This window comes from Eucalyptus grandis, chromosome 2 (genome assembly GCF_016545825.1).
Source record: "Eucalyptus grandis isolate ANBG69807.140 chromosome 2, ASM1654582v1, whole genome shotgun sequence".
NCBI lineage: Eukaryota > Viridiplantae > Streptophyta > Magnoliopsida > Myrtales > Myrtaceae > Eucalyptus > Eucalyptus grandis.
The window spans coordinates 51,073,687-51,093,053 of record NC_052613.1 but is presented as its reverse complement, the minus strand read 5'-3'; the positions used below and the strand labels follow the sequence as shown (position 1 = coordinate 51,093,053).

The 19,367-nt window shown below is 38.5% G+C and overlaps 1 protein-coding gene across 1 annotated transcript; it reads right to left on the bottom strand.

The window, feature by feature from the left end:
- Positions 1-287: 287 nt before the first annotated feature.
- Positions 288-17,620, bottom strand: LOC104433584 (phospholipid-transporting ATPase 3). Its single transcript, XM_010046381.3, has 27 exons — positions 17,047-17,620; positions 15,301-15,366; positions 15,086-15,147; positions 14,065-14,146; positions 13,745-13,855; positions 12,586-12,663; positions 12,321-12,417; positions 10,153-10,259; positions 9,833-9,898; positions 9,494-9,615; positions 9,251-9,335; positions 9,051-9,128; positions 8,802-8,918; positions 8,435-8,581; positions 8,253-8,357; positions 7,261-7,403; positions 6,871-6,972; positions 6,721-6,784; positions 6,405-6,617; positions 5,653-5,818; positions 5,494-5,573; positions 5,173-5,412; positions 4,053-4,274; positions 3,808-3,975; positions 1,749-2,093; positions 1,539-1,645; positions 288-855 (listed from the first exon to the last, which is right to left on the bottom strand). The coding sequence occupies exons 1-27, from the start codon at positions 17,221-17,223 to the stop codon at positions 549-551; spliced, it is 3,657 nt and encodes a 1,218-aa protein (XP_010044683.2). The 5' UTR covers positions 17,224-17,620; the 3' UTR covers positions 288-548.
- Between the last annotated feature and the right edge of the window lie 1,747 nt (positions 17,621-19,367).

Below are 19,367 nucleotides of genomic sequence, written 5' to 3'. Positions count from 1 at the left end.
AATCGCGCTTTCAACAAAATAGAACAGACAAATGAACTCCTTACTGCCGCCAATGGAGCAGCGGCAATGAAAGAAATGAAGAAAAGCTTTGACAAGAAACAACGAAAGCGAGGGCATAACCAGACAGTTTCCAGAAAAGCACGACAAGACTTCGCAGTTGCTAGAACTAGCCCATAATTCATCGCATCCCTCCCTTTCCTTCTTTTCGGGGATGTGTACGACCCTTTGTCGAGAAGGGCAATTTTGGAAGAGAGAATCCCAAGATCGTAAATTTGCAATTCTTACAATAATAGAGAAACTCAAAACAGTCTAAAAATTTCATTTCGCAATAGTAATAGACATATACATGTACATCCGAGCTAGTAAGTAGGTAAAGCACCAGCCAGTGTAGCTCCTCTAAAAGTGTAATCGGTCTGGAGCATGGAGAGCAACTATAATGTCCATATGTAAAAGATATAAGAAAAAGGCTACGACTATGGTACAGCTCTAAATTTACAAATTTGAATCTATATGGCTCGCTACCAAAATCTAAGTGTAGTACTTAAAACTCATTTCTTGGTCGATGTCTTCGGCTTTGTCCTCATGCTGGCTCTTCTTATGACATCCCAAGCCTTTTGCGGGGCATAGACACCATGTTGTGAAGCGAAAAATGACTCGTACCCAGGTGAGTCAAAAGCAAACCCAGTGTACTTAGATGTCTCACGCGGAAGTAGAGAAATAGCGAAGCTCCTCTCTTGATCCGTTGTGAGCTGGTTCCTGATTTCCAAGCCCATTGCCCCAGTGTAATCATCGGGCTCGTGCCTGTGAATTTCCTGTATTATCTGATAATCATATGGGAAGAACCACCTTTGAATCCTGTAACCAGGTGCATGAAATTAGTGTGGAAAAAGAAACTAATCAGAGAAGTATCCATTGCAATTACTTGAAGAAAACACTCATTGCTAATAAACAGAATCTGCAAAATAGAATATCGTGAATCCACAAAACAATCACTTGACAAGAGGAAGCTGTCAAGTTTCCACAAGCCAATAAAAACTTACACCGATTAAGGTTAATACATGGATTTATCCTGAAAGCGCATTCCAGAAATAGGCAAAAGTTTAGCCCAGAGAGGAGGAAGAGAGGTTAGAGAGAGAGAGAGAGGAGGGGGGGAGAGAGAGAGAGAGAGAAGCAGGGCAGATGCAATTCACAAATGATGGACCATCTGAGAAACACCAATAAAATTATGAAAAACTGGAAAAGTACAGACGTGACAACCCATGTACCAAATAGGGAAAAAAGGAGCCATGAAATCGACAATGAAGATGAGGAAGGGCATTTGATAGAAAAAGGAGGTCCTCCACTATATAGTCCATGACAAACGTCCTTTGTTACTTTTGGAAAAGCCAAGTTGCAGATTTGCAATCAATATTCATAAGCAAATTTACTTAAAAACTATGTTACAGTGTTTCTCCCTATTGCAAGCGAGATATATACCTAACAATTAAAAAAAGAATGAGTTCTTATTTTTTTGCCCAGATAAAAGTCTGAAACCTTACCCTTGCCATAAGAAGTCACCAAGCAGCGCAACAATTGGAACTAGAAGAAATGTTAGGTAGAAGTAGACTGTACTCATTATTACATAGATGACATAAGAGAGATTTTCCTGCGCATACATGTAATAAGATGAATATCAGAATAATTGCTAAAGGACTAGCTGAGGTAAAGGGAAGGAAAGAACCCCCAGAAAGGGAAGAGAAGAGACTCACCCTTATGAGTGAATATATGCAAACAAAAACAAACCAAGCAAGGATGCTTCCACTGATACCGATATGATGCCATCTTGTAATTGAATTACACATCAAAAGAAGGCGTAAGTTGACAGTTACAACAACACAGGTAAATGCCATTGTGCTGACATCCCAGAGGCCGAACATTTTTCCTGATGAATTTAGACCAGTAGAACTAGAAGCTGTCACAAAGTGATAAAAGATGAGAGACTGGTAGAACGCAGAAAAAGCCCAGGCTGCCACAACTCTCCACTTGAAGTATGAATTTCGTATTCCCTCCTTATACAGTTGTGGATACTTCTTGGAAAGTGATGCACTAACATCCTGGAAAAACATGCAATAATACTGTCAAGTATTTGCTCCTATTATGATTCATGTTTAAGTATATTTATGAACATTAGTCAGCAGTTAGCAGATGGTCACAAGGAAATCAGAGCTTTGTTAGTGTCTCTCATGCTTTACATATGGAGCTACTATGTACTATTTTATTCAGCTATTGAGTAAGGATGTAGTATTTGTTGATTCTCTCTCTCCCTCTCTCACAGATCAAAACCCCAGCTTCATCTTTCCTCTTGCCTTCGGTAAAAAAACCCTAGCTGTCACTGTTGAGTCAACTCCATCTGAACGATCTCTGTGTTTGTCCCCATCATTTTGTCTATGGTGATAGTCCTTTTTGAAGCATCTATCTACGGTGTCAATTAAAGCTCTCACTCTGTTCTTCTCCTGGGGGACTCAAGCAATTGACTCTGTACAGTCACAAGTCGAGCTTGTCTCCAGCCACGACCTCTGCCAATGTTGTCGTTGTCGTCATTGCTTATCATCAAGGGGAGTCTCGCTATTCACTGCTGCCCGTCCATCTCCCTCTTCTTTCATCATCCATCGTCAATCACAAGCCATCTTTGTTGCTCACCTTCATCAGTTCATCGGTTGACCTAAACCATCAAATGCAAGCTCTCTCCACTCTGGATCTATCCACTTTGCTCTTGCTCAGCCAACTGTGTCCTCGTCCCTTTCTCCAGGGTCAGAGAACACTACCAGTCAAGCCCCTTTGTTCTCTGATCTAGGGTTCCAACAAGTGTTGCCCGAGTCACTGCTTTGTTTCTTCATGTCAATGTCCATCATTTCCAGCTCTTGTTCATCGAGCTAACTCCCATTCTCCATCAAGTCCAACTATGGTCTCTACTATTTTCCTGTCCTTCATGTGCGTCAACTTGTTTACTCCTACCATGTTTCCCTGTCAACTGCAAGTCTATAGGTCATTTTCTTCAGAAAATCTCCCAATTCCACTTCCCTGAAATTTCCACATTCCCTGACATGGATCTCATCCATCAGACTCATCTTTCACTGCTGAACATTGTAAACGAGCGAAGTCGCGGTTAAGTTTTGAGGCAGCTATGAGTGCCAGAGTCAAGCAAACCTCCGTCGCGCAGCAAGAGTCAAGCAACATGGGGGTGATGCAGTTTAGTATGTGCACTTCAGAAGTCAGTTTTTCATATGTTTCAACCCGGTTGTTGAGAAAGAGGTGTCAACTTTGTGTTTCTTCACGGCATTTCCATCAAATCTGGTGTTCATGTGGATTACATTTAATTTTTAGTGTAATTGTCCTTGTCTTAAAACCAATGTATCTACATCCAATATCTAGCTTTGGTCACAAACTTTGGGAGAAATCATACCTGTCATATGCAAGCTGGATGCACCGGTTTGAGGGGGCGGAGCAAATTGAAGTATGTTTAAGAATATTAGTCAATAGTTAGTGGGCGGTCGCAGATAAGGAAATTAGGAATTTATTAGTGTCTTTCCTAATCTACGAATAGAGCCATCTATGTACACTCTTTTATATAGGTATTTAGTTAAAATGTAAAATTTATTGATTCTCTCTCCCTCTTTCTTAATGATCCTAGAAGATGTATAATGTTCAACTAGACAGTACATATAACAGATTTTATCATCCCAAATCTAAGATCTCATGCATTCATTGAGTCAAAAAAGAACAGTAAAATTGCTTTTATTTCAAGGAAATAGATGTAGTAAAACTTACCTTCTCAAAAAACCCAAAAATGATCACCGGAAGAGAAGTAAACATGACATTATACAATGACTGGAACCAATCATCATAGAATCTTTGACCAGAAAATCCAGCTTGAAAAGTGAACCAAAATTGAGTCAAGGTGAAGGTAAGGTTCTTGTAGAAGAAGTAAGTAACAACCTGCAGAGACAGAAAGCTGATTATCAGGCCACCTATCTTATGTGACAAAATAATAAGTCCCACGACATATGCTCGACCTTGCATATTCTGAGATATGACCACCGTCCATGCACAAGAAGTAAATCTGAAAGAAACCGGAACTGTGCAATTGCAAAATCACTAGCCATCACAGCTTGCATTCCTTCCTGCCCACTAATGCCAACACCAACATGAGCCGCTTGAATCATGCTAACATCATTGGCACCGTCACCAATGCTAAGCGTTATCTTGCGAGCTCCCTTCTTCACCAGACTTGTCACCTATAAAGAGTTACAGAAACTCAAGAAATTACTTCAAACTGAATATTAAAACCATGTGATCCCTCAATACTTAACACTCGATGTAGACCAAGCTCCAGAAAATGTCAGCTGGGAAGTAACTATGCATAACTTTATCAAAGAAATTACAGACACATAAAATAATAACTGAGAGTTGAAACTCCATAAGCTTCATGAACCCCCCTTCCGTACATTCCAGTAAATATATGTTGGCATTGAAATGAAGGGAGGAAACTCATGACATTAGAACAAATTTAAACCTTCACCATAGAGCCATAAGTAAGGTCAGTTATACAACATCTTATTACGCTAATGTGCTCTATTCCGTATCAAATCTTCTGTAAGCTCTAAGTGCTCAATATCTAGCCTAAAAGATGTGGAAGGAGATGATAAATAAAGACATGCAATATTCACAGCTTACAAAGACTTGAAATAGTTACAAGCGAGAGTCTTTAAGGATTCCCATAGCTGACTCAAACTAAGTGGTATAAGGCTTAGTTTGCTTCTTGTTCCATTTTAAATGTTCTTCCTACACTCCTTTGATCAGTAAATCAAATAATGGAGGGAAAGTTCTTCCTACTCCCGCTTGATGAAAAATGGTACCAATTTAAAAATTCAAAACGAAATATGAGTGTATGGCATATAATAGTTTTTGTGACCCAGTTGCAGGATCACTTTCACAGATCATGGCATGAATGTTATCAGAAGCACCAATCATATTCGAAAGAAATTAAACCAGTGACACGACAATTAAAAATGTCAACCAACACCAATTTCCAATACAGGGGAGCTGATATTTCTCTAATTATGTGATACATAATTAATTAGCATGTACTTCGAACTCTTGTAACATGCAATATTAACAGTCATCAGAGGCTACCTGCGCTTTCTGTAAAGGAGAGACACGGCAGCAAACAACTGAAGTACAGTTCAAGCTCAAATTCAGCAGCATTGTACGCAAATTTGGGTCCAATGCATACATTAAGCACTTCCCATCAATCACAAGAGCAAGTTTTGGACCAGATACAGTGCGAAAACAGCTTTGTGCTTCCTCAAGACTTTTACTCAGCTCTTTTCTGACTTCTTCCTTCATCACACGTGCAAGCTCAACTGGGTCACCCTGGACAGCGAATACATAGTTACATGAATGAATCTTGTAAATTTCACAGCACAGATGGCTGAAGCAAGTAATTCCTCTCACCCTTTCTTCAACTTCTCTAATCACATCTGTCTCCGAACTAATGATAAACTGTTTCATATCATTATGAATCAACTTGCATGCTGCAGCAAAAAAGGTTTAATTTTTTAGTCACAACAGCATAATTAAATATAACAAGCAGTTTTGTAATAGGTCACGCACCATAAGCGATGTTGATAGCCGTTTCCATCTTGTCCCCTGTTAGCACCCATATCTTAATCCCAGCTTTAGAAAGAGTCTCTATACAATTGGGTACTCCTTCCTGAAGTTTGTCTTCAATTGCAGTGCATCCAATCAATATAAGCTCCTTTTCTATTAGTTCTGCAACCTACACATGAATCACAATTTCAATACTACTAATTGAAGCAATACAAGAAAAACCATGACAAGCCATGTAATTGACCCCTTTAATCAGTGATATTCATCTTCACTGACAGAACAGCAGTGATGACAACTTCATAGTCAGATACACAAATCTTCTCACTGAAGACAACTATGACTTTTCATATTCCAAAATATGAAGATTTAATTTCCATTTTGTCCTTCAAATTTGCAGTATGCGAAAGAGAAACCTAATCTTTATACTAGCAAATTCAAATTGAAATTTACATATTTTAAGAATCCTGGGACAAAATTTAAAATATCTTGTACTTTTTTAATGAAAAAACCAGATATTGAGAGTGGGAGAGAGGGATGTTGAGAGGTCTTGAACATAGGTAGCAAGACTCCACAAAGGCTGGTTCTCATGCAGACAGTCGTTCTCAACCATATAGATGCACACTGAGATTCAGAAGGCTAAAATTTTACGTTCCATATAGGTCAGAAGAACCCTGAAGGGGAAAGAGAGAACAAAAGCATATTTACTCTATGCTTATTCTGTTAGTGTAACATTGACTTGTTAGGATGCCATGTACCTCATCCAATTTCTTCTCACGGTCTCTTAGTGATGATTTAGCCTGTATAAACTTCTCATTCCACCCTTCATATATCTCGGGACTCAAATCTCTATAGGCCAAGCAAAGGGTACGCAATCCAGCAGATCCATATTGTTCCAAGTTTTCCCTGGTTATTCTTTTCAAGTCATCTTGTCCTGGAGCTAACCTCTCATAGATCACAGAATCAGCTCCCTGCAGAAAATACGTTCCTCGGAAAGTCAAATTTGATTCTGAGCAGCATTTGGCAATCTCATTCATACAAGGGAGGAAAAACAAAAGGGTCATATTTTATTACTTTGCAGTACAAAACGAGTCTGCCATTTGGATAACGGCACACAACAGACTGACGCTTCCTCGTGCTAGATATTCAACAAAGACACCAAAATTGTTAGTTTCACTGAATGTGAAAATATATGCATTAAGTATAAAAGGAAAAGTTGACCACCTGTTAAACTCAAGGACATTGAGAATCTCATAGGCAACATCATCAATTTTACCCATCTTTTCCACATGAGATTCTCGGACATATATCATAGTAGGTGTACGCCTGCAAATAGAACAATCTTCTGGCTGAGTAAGATAACAAATGACTAAGACAAACATGAGGACCATTACTGTGGCATGCTTTATGATTTGAATCGACATTACAAACACTATAATTGGTCAAACAACAATTCATTAGGTAAGAATATTGCCAAACATGATAATGAAGCAATGGTGCTATATCAACCACATATTGTCAGTTATATGGAAGATGAACTTCCTCATCAGTAGCCAAAGAAAGCTATAAAATTAAAGAAGAAATTCATCATGTGCAGACATAGTAAGGGCAAACCTGTAGAAGAAGAAGCCAAAGTTCTTTGCAGCAATCACCAGTGCAGCTTCATCAGGTGATGCAGCTTGATATGTTATCTTTTCTGGAGAATCATCTCCTTCAGGTAATACAGTATGACATATAGCGAGACACCTGAAAAACTCCTGCAGATTAAGAACATATAAGCATTCTTTAGAAGAGGAGGGCCACAGATCCAATATCACGAATATCCTTGTTTACTCAATCAATGGAACCATATAAAGCATATACTAAAAGGTTGCCAGAACTTCATCATAATACATATCTTAAATTTAGGAGAGGATCTAATTTGAAGCTTCTAATAAGAGAAAATGGGATCACTGGCAATAATTCTCAAGGTTGAGACATGCATTGCAATTACTACCGTAGAGACACTTGGTGGTTACATACAATGTGGATCAATAACAGGAGACAAACAAAAATTAGATCTAGGAGAGGATCTCTCGAATATCTGGTTACATCTAAAAGCACATTCCCAAATGCATGACATTTCAAGAGATTAAGCAACCTGACCTATATTGCTTGTTAACGTCTTCTCTTGGTTTATTTGCAACTTATATACAGATTGTTCAATTGATCTTTCAAACATTAACATATCAATCAAGATCTTTGAATAAAGTAGGATCACACACCATAGCTCTTTCTCATAATGCTCATAAAGGAAGATATCCAAGCCTTTTTTTGCATAACTTTGGACATGGTGCATCTAAAAAGACACTATAGATGACTCAAACATTTAAGAAGATGTCTGCAAACCACCCATCCACCTATGTGCACAAACATACACATGCGTGAGCTAAACAATAAGCATTATTCTACCGTACCTTCAATAGTATGGAGGAGCAAAAACTAGCTCCTAAAAATCAACAACAATATCAATCCAAGTGTATCCCAAATGAAAACATACTTTGATAGTTAAACCTTCACCTAATGAGAGAAGCTGATAGGCTATTTGCTTATAATGTAACACCAACCTTGCACATATCAGGATTTGGCTCATTTCTCCAAGCTCCACGCATGAGCCTTGCATCGTCAAAATTAAAACCCTTCTCGTGGACTGCATTGGCTGACCTGTACATCTGCATGATGATGCCACATAAATTTATCGATTGATACAGATGCATCATTAATTTTCATATGAAATGTCCCATTATACCTCCACTCTATTGCCAGTCCGTTGGGCCCCACCCATCTCTATTTCAGTTATGCCTGTTCCATAAACCTCTCCACCAATTGAACACTTGAAAAACTCCATCATATTTCTAGTTAAAGTTCCAGTTTTATCTGAAAATATATATTCCACCTGTACCAAGCAGCAATTTCCATAATTAATAGTTGGAAAAGCAATTTCTTGACATGGCAAAGGTGAAACGATAATAGCAAGTGACAAAGAACCTCTCTAACAGCTTTATCTTTACTATAAAGTATAACAAGGTCATTTATGTACACTGCTATAGTTACTGTTGTACAGCAAAATTATGAGAATGACCTCATTGCCAACAATAACTATAACACCCATCTACCTGTCCAAGTTCTTCATTTAAATTGGAAGTCCTAGCTAGTGCGGGGGTATTGGTCTCGGCATGATACATGTGCAAATCCTTGTTGATATATTGCGTGGACTGAAAAATTTTGATCATCTGAAATTTGCACAAAAGAAGGACAAACACCAAATGAATGTGTAGGAAGAGAATTATATTTAGATAAATAAATCCTGTTGTGGAGAAAGACAACTTGTGCATCTGAATATACCACAAGCCTGGAAGACTAACCTCAATTGATACATACAGAGATATTGGAATAATAGTTGAGAAAAGGGTAACAAGGGTGAGCATTGTCGCCGCAAATACCTGAAAAGAAAAAAACAAAATTATAGTGCAAAAAAAATGAAGGTGCATGTACGTGCGTTCATGCGCCTGCATGTGTGCGCATGTGAGAGAGAGAGAGAGAGAGAGTCGCTATTATAAAGTACCACTAGTCTGTTGTCAGGGTTAAACTGAGCTTCCACTCCCTTCCCCAGACTCAAGTAATAATACTTGCGATTTATAAAAGTAGCACTGCAAAACTCCATGTATGAGATCATGTGAAGGTAATGACAAGAAAATATAACAATAGTAGAAATGCAGATTCTTTCTTCTTCTTTTTTTTTGGTTGAAGTAATTTCATGTAATGATGGTAACATAATCAAGAAATCCAAGGCAGGAAATTGCCGCACCTGCCAATGGCTCCAATGAAACACATGACAAAGAGAGTAGCAAGAAGGGTGAGTATAAGTTTGTCCAGTTTTCTCTCTAATGTACTCCTCTTGGAAGGAACATTCATGGCATTCATCATAACCTGCAATTATTTGTGCCAACAAAAGACGGAACTTATAAAATCAGTGTTCTCAACATAGATGGAGAATGCCTGCCACAATTCAGGGCATATTTGTATCACAAATGTACCATTTTCACATCAGCAGAATTAAATCTGTTTCATCCTACCAGAGATATTTGCTGCTAAGGCAAGTAACAAAGGACCAAACAGGGGTATGAAGAGATTTCTGGGAGCATACCTTAGTCTCATGACCAGTAAAAATGACCGCAGCAACAATGTATTCAGTGTTCCTAAGACTGCATCCCTGAAAATATGTATGCCACGGTCCCACAATTCAGTGAATGAAAAGTCCACATCAACATATGTAGAAGCAGAAGAATAGCTTAAAACCATATTTCTTGAATGATCTAATGTATTTCTAAAGAATATATTTACGAGAAATGCAGAGAACTTGAGTAAGAGGTTTGTGCATCAAAAACATTATAGCAACTCAATGAATAAAAAATAAAGACCTCCAGACTAAATGAAGGACAGTAAACAACAGAAAAGCAACCATACCCGCAACAGAATTTGGTTTGGGGTGAGAGGTAAAGTTTGCTTTTGATGTATAAGATTGCCAGTGAACGTGTACAACGAATTGTTTGGTTGCTCACACTGCACTTCACCTGCAATTGGCAAAAAATTTTCGTGAGTTTTTCTTTTTTTCCTGTCCGAAGGTAAGTCTGTGACATCTGTAAGGCAGAAAAGGTAGAGCAAGATGATTGTTTAAGTGCATGCTAGAAAGCCATTGTTTACATTCGTGGTGCAAGCATGTACACAGAGCACATGTTACTTTTAGTTCACATAAGCAGAGAAGACAATAGCTGCTTAGGCCTCACAAAAAACCAACTGGAGGGCAAATGCTTGAGGACTAATCTACTATAGAGAAAGCAAAAGACTGCTTTACAACAAATATTCCAAATCTAGTCATAAAATCCATAATTTGGATCCATCAGCATTCCAGCATTGGAGCTACAAGCACATCCGCAGGTAAAAGTTCCGGATCTCATGCTTCATAAGTGACAAAAATATATAGATTACTTCGAAAGGAAATTCTAGGCATGCCAACCCATCAACAAGGACACCAACATGTTTGGGAACTTGCTTGGGTTTAAAGGCAGAACTAACTGAAATTTGTATCTATTCTGCTTTTGTTGGCTTCAAGAGGGATTCTGGGAAGAATAAAGATCAGATAAAATGGCTTTCGTGTAAGATTTATTAAAAAAATCAGCCAATCATGCAAATAACAATGAATAAGACATGACCATGTACGCCACATCAAAGGATGGGTCAGAGAGATCATTCACATCTTCATGTTTCATTCACAAATATACACCACCATCAGGAAGATCCTCAACGGCCATCAGTGATCCTAGCTCATCTTACAGAGACATCAATCAGAAAAACATGAAGTTGTAAAAGGCAAGCAAAAGAAAGGAAAGGAAAGATATGCTTATTTAAGATTATTCTTGCTGCAAAAACAAGCTATGACCACCAGAAACTGTTCAGCAAAAAGAAGGAAGTAAGCTCATCTTCCCACAGATATATAAAAATATTGAAGACGGGGAATGAGACAAATTAACATTATGAATCAACAAAAGAGAATTCATCCACTTGACCTGTGAGTACACAGTCTTGCACAGGAAAACAGATGAGCTTGTTAATTCAGACAAATACATGGAATCTACACCAAGTGGCTGGAGGGTATAAGAAACCAGCGGCACTTATTTAAGAGCTCAAACTTTAGGCTCTTGGATATCCAAACAGTGAATCTCTTGTAAAACAGCGACTTAGTTCCTTATTATTTTCAGATTCTCTACTAATTGCCTTGATTTGCATCCAGGTTCTTTCTTTCATGCGTACATAGGACTTTCATCCTCTCTTCTGCTCATGTGATGTTAGTATTCATCAGATAAGAGATAAAAGTACCTTTTACCAACAAAATCAAAGGTGATATATATATCCCATCCCCATCCTAATAAAGCAGGAGGTATGGAAAACTTTGAGAGAGGAGAAGTGAAATTTGCAATGTGTGAGAGAGAGGGAGAGTAGAGCCAACACTCGAAAAGTTTAAGTCCCATGAAAATAGTAAAGCCTTTTTTATTAGCCTGAATAAGAGCTCTTAAAGTGCGGTATGCAATAAGTTATACGGAAAAATGACATTTGCAACCAGTCCACATTGGGCAATGCTCGGTGAACAACTGACTTAAGTTGTATGTTCGTCTAGTAATCTTAAATTCCCAAGTATTTTTGACAAATAACATGATTTTATCCTTGAAAGTTCAATGGTGTAATAATAGCACAAAACAACAAATATGTTGCTTGAAAGTTAGTCACAATGAATATAAACGAATGTAAAAATGAAACCAAGAGAGGGATTTTCTGATTGAAAGCTGGGGTTGGTCTCTCTAACTATTCACATTATTCAATATGGTAATTATAGATTTCCCACTGTACACCATAGACCGAGTATAAACCTATACAAATATTCTGAGTATCTTTGAACACTTCCCCTCCCATAGTATATAAACCAAATATGTCCATTTTGTCAGAAATAAAATTAAATGAAATCATGCGGAATATTAATATTGCATCCCCCTCCCCCTTTCAAGGAAAAAAAAAAAAAAAGGAGCATGGGGACCATAGAAAGATGAGATGACAATAGAGGAATCAAAAGAAAATTTCACCTTTGAATTCCCATGCTTTTTCTGGGGTAACATAATCCCAAGTCCTCTCCAAAGCCTTCCGGATCTTTAAATTTGTTTCACCATCCAAATTTGCAGTCTGAAAATTTGAAAAAGCAAAGTCAAACATGACAGATAAATAACAGCAACGAAATGCAACCAGCATATCAAGATTCGAGAATGGTTGTTCTTAGACCTCAGTGTAAGATAAATAACAGCAATGAAATGCAACCAGCATGTCAAGATTCAAGAATGATTGTTCTTAAACCTCAGTGTAGCAGACTCCGTCAGCATTTGTACTAGCGAGAAAAAGCAAATCTGCAGGAAAGAAGCCATCCTGTTTAACCTGCAACGGGTACAAGAAACAATTTCACCAGAGTTAAAGAAAATCAGAATATGAGTCGCCATTGCCAAATTAATGACTTTTGTTCATACGTGGGGAAACAGCCAAATGCAAGATTATGAAGAGTATAGCCAACATAATGCAGCATTATCACACATCTATGAAAAGCTACACTTCTACAACAGAGCTCCTCATAACAGGTCCCTCTCAGTTTCAAAGGTCCAATGCTACAAAAGCTACACTTTCCCAAATACGGGAATGTCTACAACAACAACAAGAAAAGCCTCATCCCTCTAAATGAAGCCAGCTATTTGCATCATGTCTTCTTATGTAACCTCTATGTGGTCCAAATCTTTCTTTGTCGTCTCATTCCATGTCCTTTAAGTCTTCCCTTCCCCCTTCTAACCCAAGTCTTCATACCCAGATTAACTCTCCTCATTGGACATCTAAAACCTTTGTTCCACATGACCAAATCATTTCAAACGAATTTCTCTCAACTTATCCTCAATTGGAGCCACACGATGCTTAATCACCATTTCCAGAATATGATGAAACCATATGGAGCAGTAAAATGTAACAAGATATGCAAGATAACTTAATTTTTTCTGCATCTTCAAGCATGCTAGACTATCTTTAAAATTAAAGAACAAGAACTACGATAGTAAATATTATTGAGCATGAAATAGTCCAGAATTAGAGGGAAAAAAAATTGGCTTCTTCCAAGCACCAAAATCTCTCAAAGGCAGAAGACAAGCATAGTAAAATCTCAAATGCAAAAGACGAGCATGGACATTGAAGAGAGAGATATATTTAGAATTTGCAGAATAAATAGTGAACATGGCATGGTTATGGAAGCTCAATTAGCAATAATCACCCAATATAAAATTGGAGAACTAACATAGAATGTAAAAACTGTGATGCATGATATTGCCAAATCCAACATAAAGATAACACCCTGAAGATGACACCATTCCACACACAAATGATCTACTTCAATAAAATACAATGTCTTTCACCAGATGAAACACGATCACATGATAAATCATACAGAAAAAGTCAGTCTAAAAACATAAATACTACTCACTTTCACAATATCTCCAACTTGTAACTTCTTCCAGGGGATGGGCTCCCACCGTTGATCTTGTAACACGTCCACAAGAGTGTTATTTATCGCCATGTCATTTTGAAAACGTTTCTGTTATGCATAAATAGAAGGAAAAAAAAACAGGTTAAGCATATTCTAGCTTCTCCTGTGACACAATTACATGACCCAGTACTTAGTAAACAAAACAAACCCTTTAGAAACACCAAATGGCATCACAAGAAAAAAAAAATTACTGAATAAAAAGAAAGGGAGAAAAAAGAAATCTAGATAGCAAGCAAATTAAGACGAATTATACTTACCCAGTCCTCATATGCCTCCTTACACAGAGACACAAGAAGAACCAAACTGAGGGGGACCATGTTCGTTACAGGGCTCACAGGACTGACAGATCAAAAGAAGTTTGTTACAGCAAAATATCATCTTTGAAGCACAATAAAAAAGCAAGGATTAATACAAACAAAACAAAGGTCCCTAACTTCATACATCAATCTATATGGTAAAGCCACGATTGAAAAGCCCAAGAAGGCGACACAATTACACATGTCTATAAAGGGTCCGACATGGAAATAAGTAACAAGGTAATTATAACAGAGCAGGCATTCTTTCCAGAACTTTCCGCAATTTACAAGCACATAAAATCATGAAAAAAATACAGAAACATTCCAATCACATACTGAGCAATTGGAAACCTGTATGCTGAAGCACGGTAGGATATTTGAAGTTACAACATTGGTTCTAGCTCAAAGTTCCTACCAAATGCATGAAACCAGAATTGAAAGAGAATCCAAAAGTAATTAAACTTCCAAGATTTTTTTATGACATAATATTAATTCAAATTTGAAGTTCAATCTCTCAAATGTGTTGCTCGGAAGGATGGAAAGGCATGTCAACTCCATTCTATCTATCACCAGCCAAGTTTTCCATCTTCTGCTCCTGAATGTTCACTTTTTGGCTTAAGTCAATATATATCTCTTACCTTTACCAAAAAAAAAAAAAAAAATGTTCACTTTTTGGCATGAATTGGCATAGACCACTGTACGATAAGATAATAACTACCAGGCTTCACAACATACAGAATCTTAGAAACAGGCTATGAATATGTAATAAATGGAGTACGTAATTGCAAATAAGTGCAATTGAAAGTGAATGATATGGTAAAACCATCATAGTTATTACCAAGAAATTGCCAAATGACAACTTTAGACATGATTGAAAATCAGATGAAAAGCTCTAAAATGATGGTAAGCAAGGGTAAGCTAGTCTCAATGCTCACTCCTGCAATCATCCCGGCCAGTATGGTCTAAGAATATTTTAACATACCTGAAAGGTGTTGCCGACAAAATTGATATCATGAGAAAGTACAGGTTAGCAACCCGCCTGAACTGTCAATTTGATGACATACATGATGTCAGGCATCTAGGCAATTAAAATGGCACATGGCCAGTAATGCACCAACATAAAACAAGTTTACTAAATGAGCAATGGGTATAAGAAACCATAAACTCTATGGCACAAGATATTTCACACTGATTTACCTGTTCAAACAACCCTTTAGGTATAAATGTGAAGAAGTTGTACTTGGTTGTCGATATTGAGTTTCCCTTAACAATGGAAAAAATGGTAGTTAAAGACAAAATAAGAGAGCAAGAACCCTTAGAAGCTCCATAACTAATAGAATGAAATGACAACTTCAGACAATCTCATTCAAGTATCAAACTTATGGAAATTCCATCTTCAATAAGTTGGATATAACATAAAGCTTCTGGTCAAGTTGGAGAGTCCAAGCTCAAATGTTAGTGTCACCAGTTGGATCTAAGATAACAATAAACGCGGCAAGAGAGCAAGATATGACTGTAGCGTCTTGATGAATTCTCCTCGTAGAACCCTTTCAATGTATCAATTAGCAGAACAATTATCTTGAGAAAGGCTCTAATCCATCTCAAAGAAACTAATAAGGTCCAGAGACTTTGATAGTGAAAAGTAAAAAGCTAGAGCAGGTTTCAAGTCTTCTATAAATTTAAAATAAAGTGACAACTTGTTCATCGAAGTACAGCTTCTTCCACAGTGAAATCATCAAGAAAATTGAACTTCCATGGGAAGAGACAAGTGATTGAGCTAATCTAAAGTGAAAGAAGCATCATCAACTGAAATATTTTCAAAATACGAGTTTACTCAAGGAACTAAAGGAAATCATTGGTTCATATGAGTTTGTAAGATTTTTGAGCTTTTAAATATATTCTAAAAGGGGGAAATGGAGGATAAAAGAAAAAGACGGGAGACGAATTGGATTTAAAAGGCAACTGATCACAAGTGGGTCATCAAACTGTGTGGCATTTCTCAGATCATAATAATCCAACAAAAATGTAGCTAAGCAAGGCAATCGTTTAGGTATAAAAGGCTAATAAAAATACAGTTTAGGTGACTGATGAGAATTCCAACAGCTACAACAAGGATGGGAACCATCAAGACCATCTTAAGAGTTTATAATTTCCTAAAATTACATGTTTGTTCAAGTGGGCATGGTATAGAGGGTTCCTGATACTGCCAAATGACCAAACATGCACATAATTTGCAGTCAGGCAACAAGGTCTCCTTCAGGATCTAGTAAACATTATGCACATTACTTGTCTACTCTTTTATCGAAAAAGAAAAAAACTCGCTGATTAGGCTACCGACCCAAAAAAAAAAACAATGTCTCAGATGATACTCATCACAAATCAAAATACAGAAGATCTAATTTTTTTTCAACAGCGGAAAGATTACAATTCACGTGGTTCAAACTGCCGGAGTTATATCAACAACTAGTCGCTTCCCACAATAATTTCTTTAACCTGAGTCCAGCAGAATCACCTTCCAGTTCAACAGCTACACCAATGGCTTTATCTACACCATGAACCGGTACACCATACAACAGCACCAACCCTAACGAAATCATACCCTACAGTATTAAGTGCAGCAAAGACTCATCACCGCCTCGAGAGGAACCAAATCACTCATCACTAAAACCTCAGAAAAGCCTATCATCGCATCACAACTGCGCAAAATCCACATCACAGCCTCCTCCACGCACCCGCAATATTTGCACAGGAAAAAAGGAAACGAAAACAAAATTAAACAAAATCGAAAGCGTCAAACTCAGTACACTCGGGGCTCCATTTCCGAGCCTCTCCTGCCGACCTCCCCCACCAAACGAATTTCCTCGCGCGACGCTCTCGCCTCCCAAATCTCCCGCGACGTAACACGAACGGATCGGAAACGAAACGAAACGAAACGCGACTGACCTTGAATTTCACCGTCAGATTGGCGTCGCGATCGTTGCAGTAGATGGTGCGGTGCGTCGGCGCCTGGGGCTGGACGTGGCCGAGCCGGACCGTCCGCGACGGGCGGTCGTCGCTGCTGATGTGCGAGTGGCGGCCGAATCTGGATTTCGACGACTTCACCCTCTCCCATCCGTTCATCTTGTCCCCCCCTCCTGCCGCCTCCTCGGCGGATCGCCCGATCCACGAAGCGGCGCCGAAATCCCGGCGGCCGGCGAAATCAGAAAAAGCGCGCTCTTCTCCCCCGAACACCAACTCGCGAACGATGAAACAGAGGAAATCCACCAGAGCATATACCCACAAGCCCACCCAAAAAAAATATATAAAAAATAAAATAATTTAACCCTCCAAATCCAAAGCTGAGCTCTCCCTTCCCCCGATTCTGATTTGACTTGATTTTTATTCTCCTTTTTTTCCTTTTTTTTTTTTTTTTTTTTTCCTTCACCCTCTCTTCCTCGATCTCGCCTCCCTTGGAACCCTCGGAAGTAATTCTTTTTGGCCGAATTTAATATTTTGCTTCGCCCCGTTATTTTTTGCCGATTCGGTTTCCCCTTTCCCAATCCAATCCCAAAAGCGCGTTAATTGTTAATTGGTAGCCTCGTTTTCATTCTCGAGAGCAGGGAGGTCGCTGTTCACGCGCGTCGGCGCGCGTGCGACGCGAAACGTCGTTGGGGTGCCAGCGGACGCGCGTGAGGGAAGGGGAACGTACGTGCGGGGTCGTGCGGGGTCGTGCGGCGGTTGGTGGTGGGGCGTTGAGGGCCAGGGGAGTTCGCGCAACGGCCCTAAACCGAAAAGGCGTCAAAGAAGAGTCTTCTGTTCTTATTATTCTTTTCTTCTCTTCTCTTCTCTTCTTCTCTTCTGGAATGAATGCTGTAAAAGACGACGTCGTTTCCACGGACTTCCTCCTCCTGACGTTCTTAGGAAAGCTAACGGAGCTGGGTTCGAGCCCTCGTCAGTGATTTAGCCCAAAGGTGACCAAGGCCCGGTCTGAAATGGCACCGCCCAATGGCCGTTAATGGTGGACCTCGCAAGGATGGGCCCACAGATCCGGTAGTACGGATCCATTAGCAGGAACCTCAGACAAGTCGAAAGAGCCCGAAGTCCCATGTTAAGGCTTGCAAAGACTTTTTTTTGTTAAAAAAGAGGGAAAAAAAAAACGGCCATGGGGGAAAAATGAAAAGCCGATTTGAGTTATAAGGAAGGTTTTTCAAAATGCAAATTGTGTTTGATAAATTATATCGTGAAAAGTTTATTTTGAAGTCAATTGATTGCACACGTCGCCAAAATAGTGTTTGGAAAAATTATATTTAGATGAAAGAATTTGTCAAAATTGAGGACAAAAGAAAAAAAAAAGTTAGTGATGATAGTTTGCCATGGGTAGGCAATCACTAATCCTAACTAAAGACGGCCGCCATTTGAGGTTATAAGACCTTGGAAATGGGCATCAAAAAAAGACCACCAACGCAGAGCTACCAAAGGGTTTGAGAAATCTTTTCCCATCGAGGGTCGCGCAACCCTCTCGGAGGTCATCGTGACCCAAATCGCGCGGTCCCATGCAAAGTTCACACGACCCCTCAATGATGATTGCACACGTCGCCATGCGCACACTGACCCCTTGCAACCACTTGTAACCACGCTAGTCAATCTTAGATGAGGACAGAATATAAATATACACAAAATAGTAATAAAAGAAGTAACAAAATCGCTATAAAAACAAAAGTTTTTTTTGTTATATTTTTTTAGAAAGTTTTATTTTTTTTAAAAGTCTTTTACTCTAAGTAAAAAAAATGCTATAATGATAAACCCCAAAATAAATTTAAAAATATCATTTCAGCATTTTTCTTTAAACAATGTTTTTTCCTCTAAGTTTTGTGTATTAATGTAACAAATTAAAATAATGAATAATATTTATTTAATACCTGTAAATTAATTTATGCTATTTTTATTATTATTTATTTATGTATTTATATATAAAAATATATTTAATATATTTTCCAAACATTTTTAAGAAAACGTTATCGTGTCGTGTCGATTATAGATACCAATGCCCTCCATCAACTACGGTACCTAGTAGAACCTCCTAAACCCCGTCCTTAAACCTTCCCCTCATTCCGGGCGTCAATCGCAGTAGCATTTTTAAGACCAAACAATTTTATGCGAACGAGCTTGCATGAGCGTAGAGCCAGTCTTGAATTCCAGTCTTGAATTACCCCTCCAAAAGCTTCAATTTCCTTGTTCCCCCGGGATCAACGCCGGACCTTGGTCCCCTATCCCCACAACTCCCC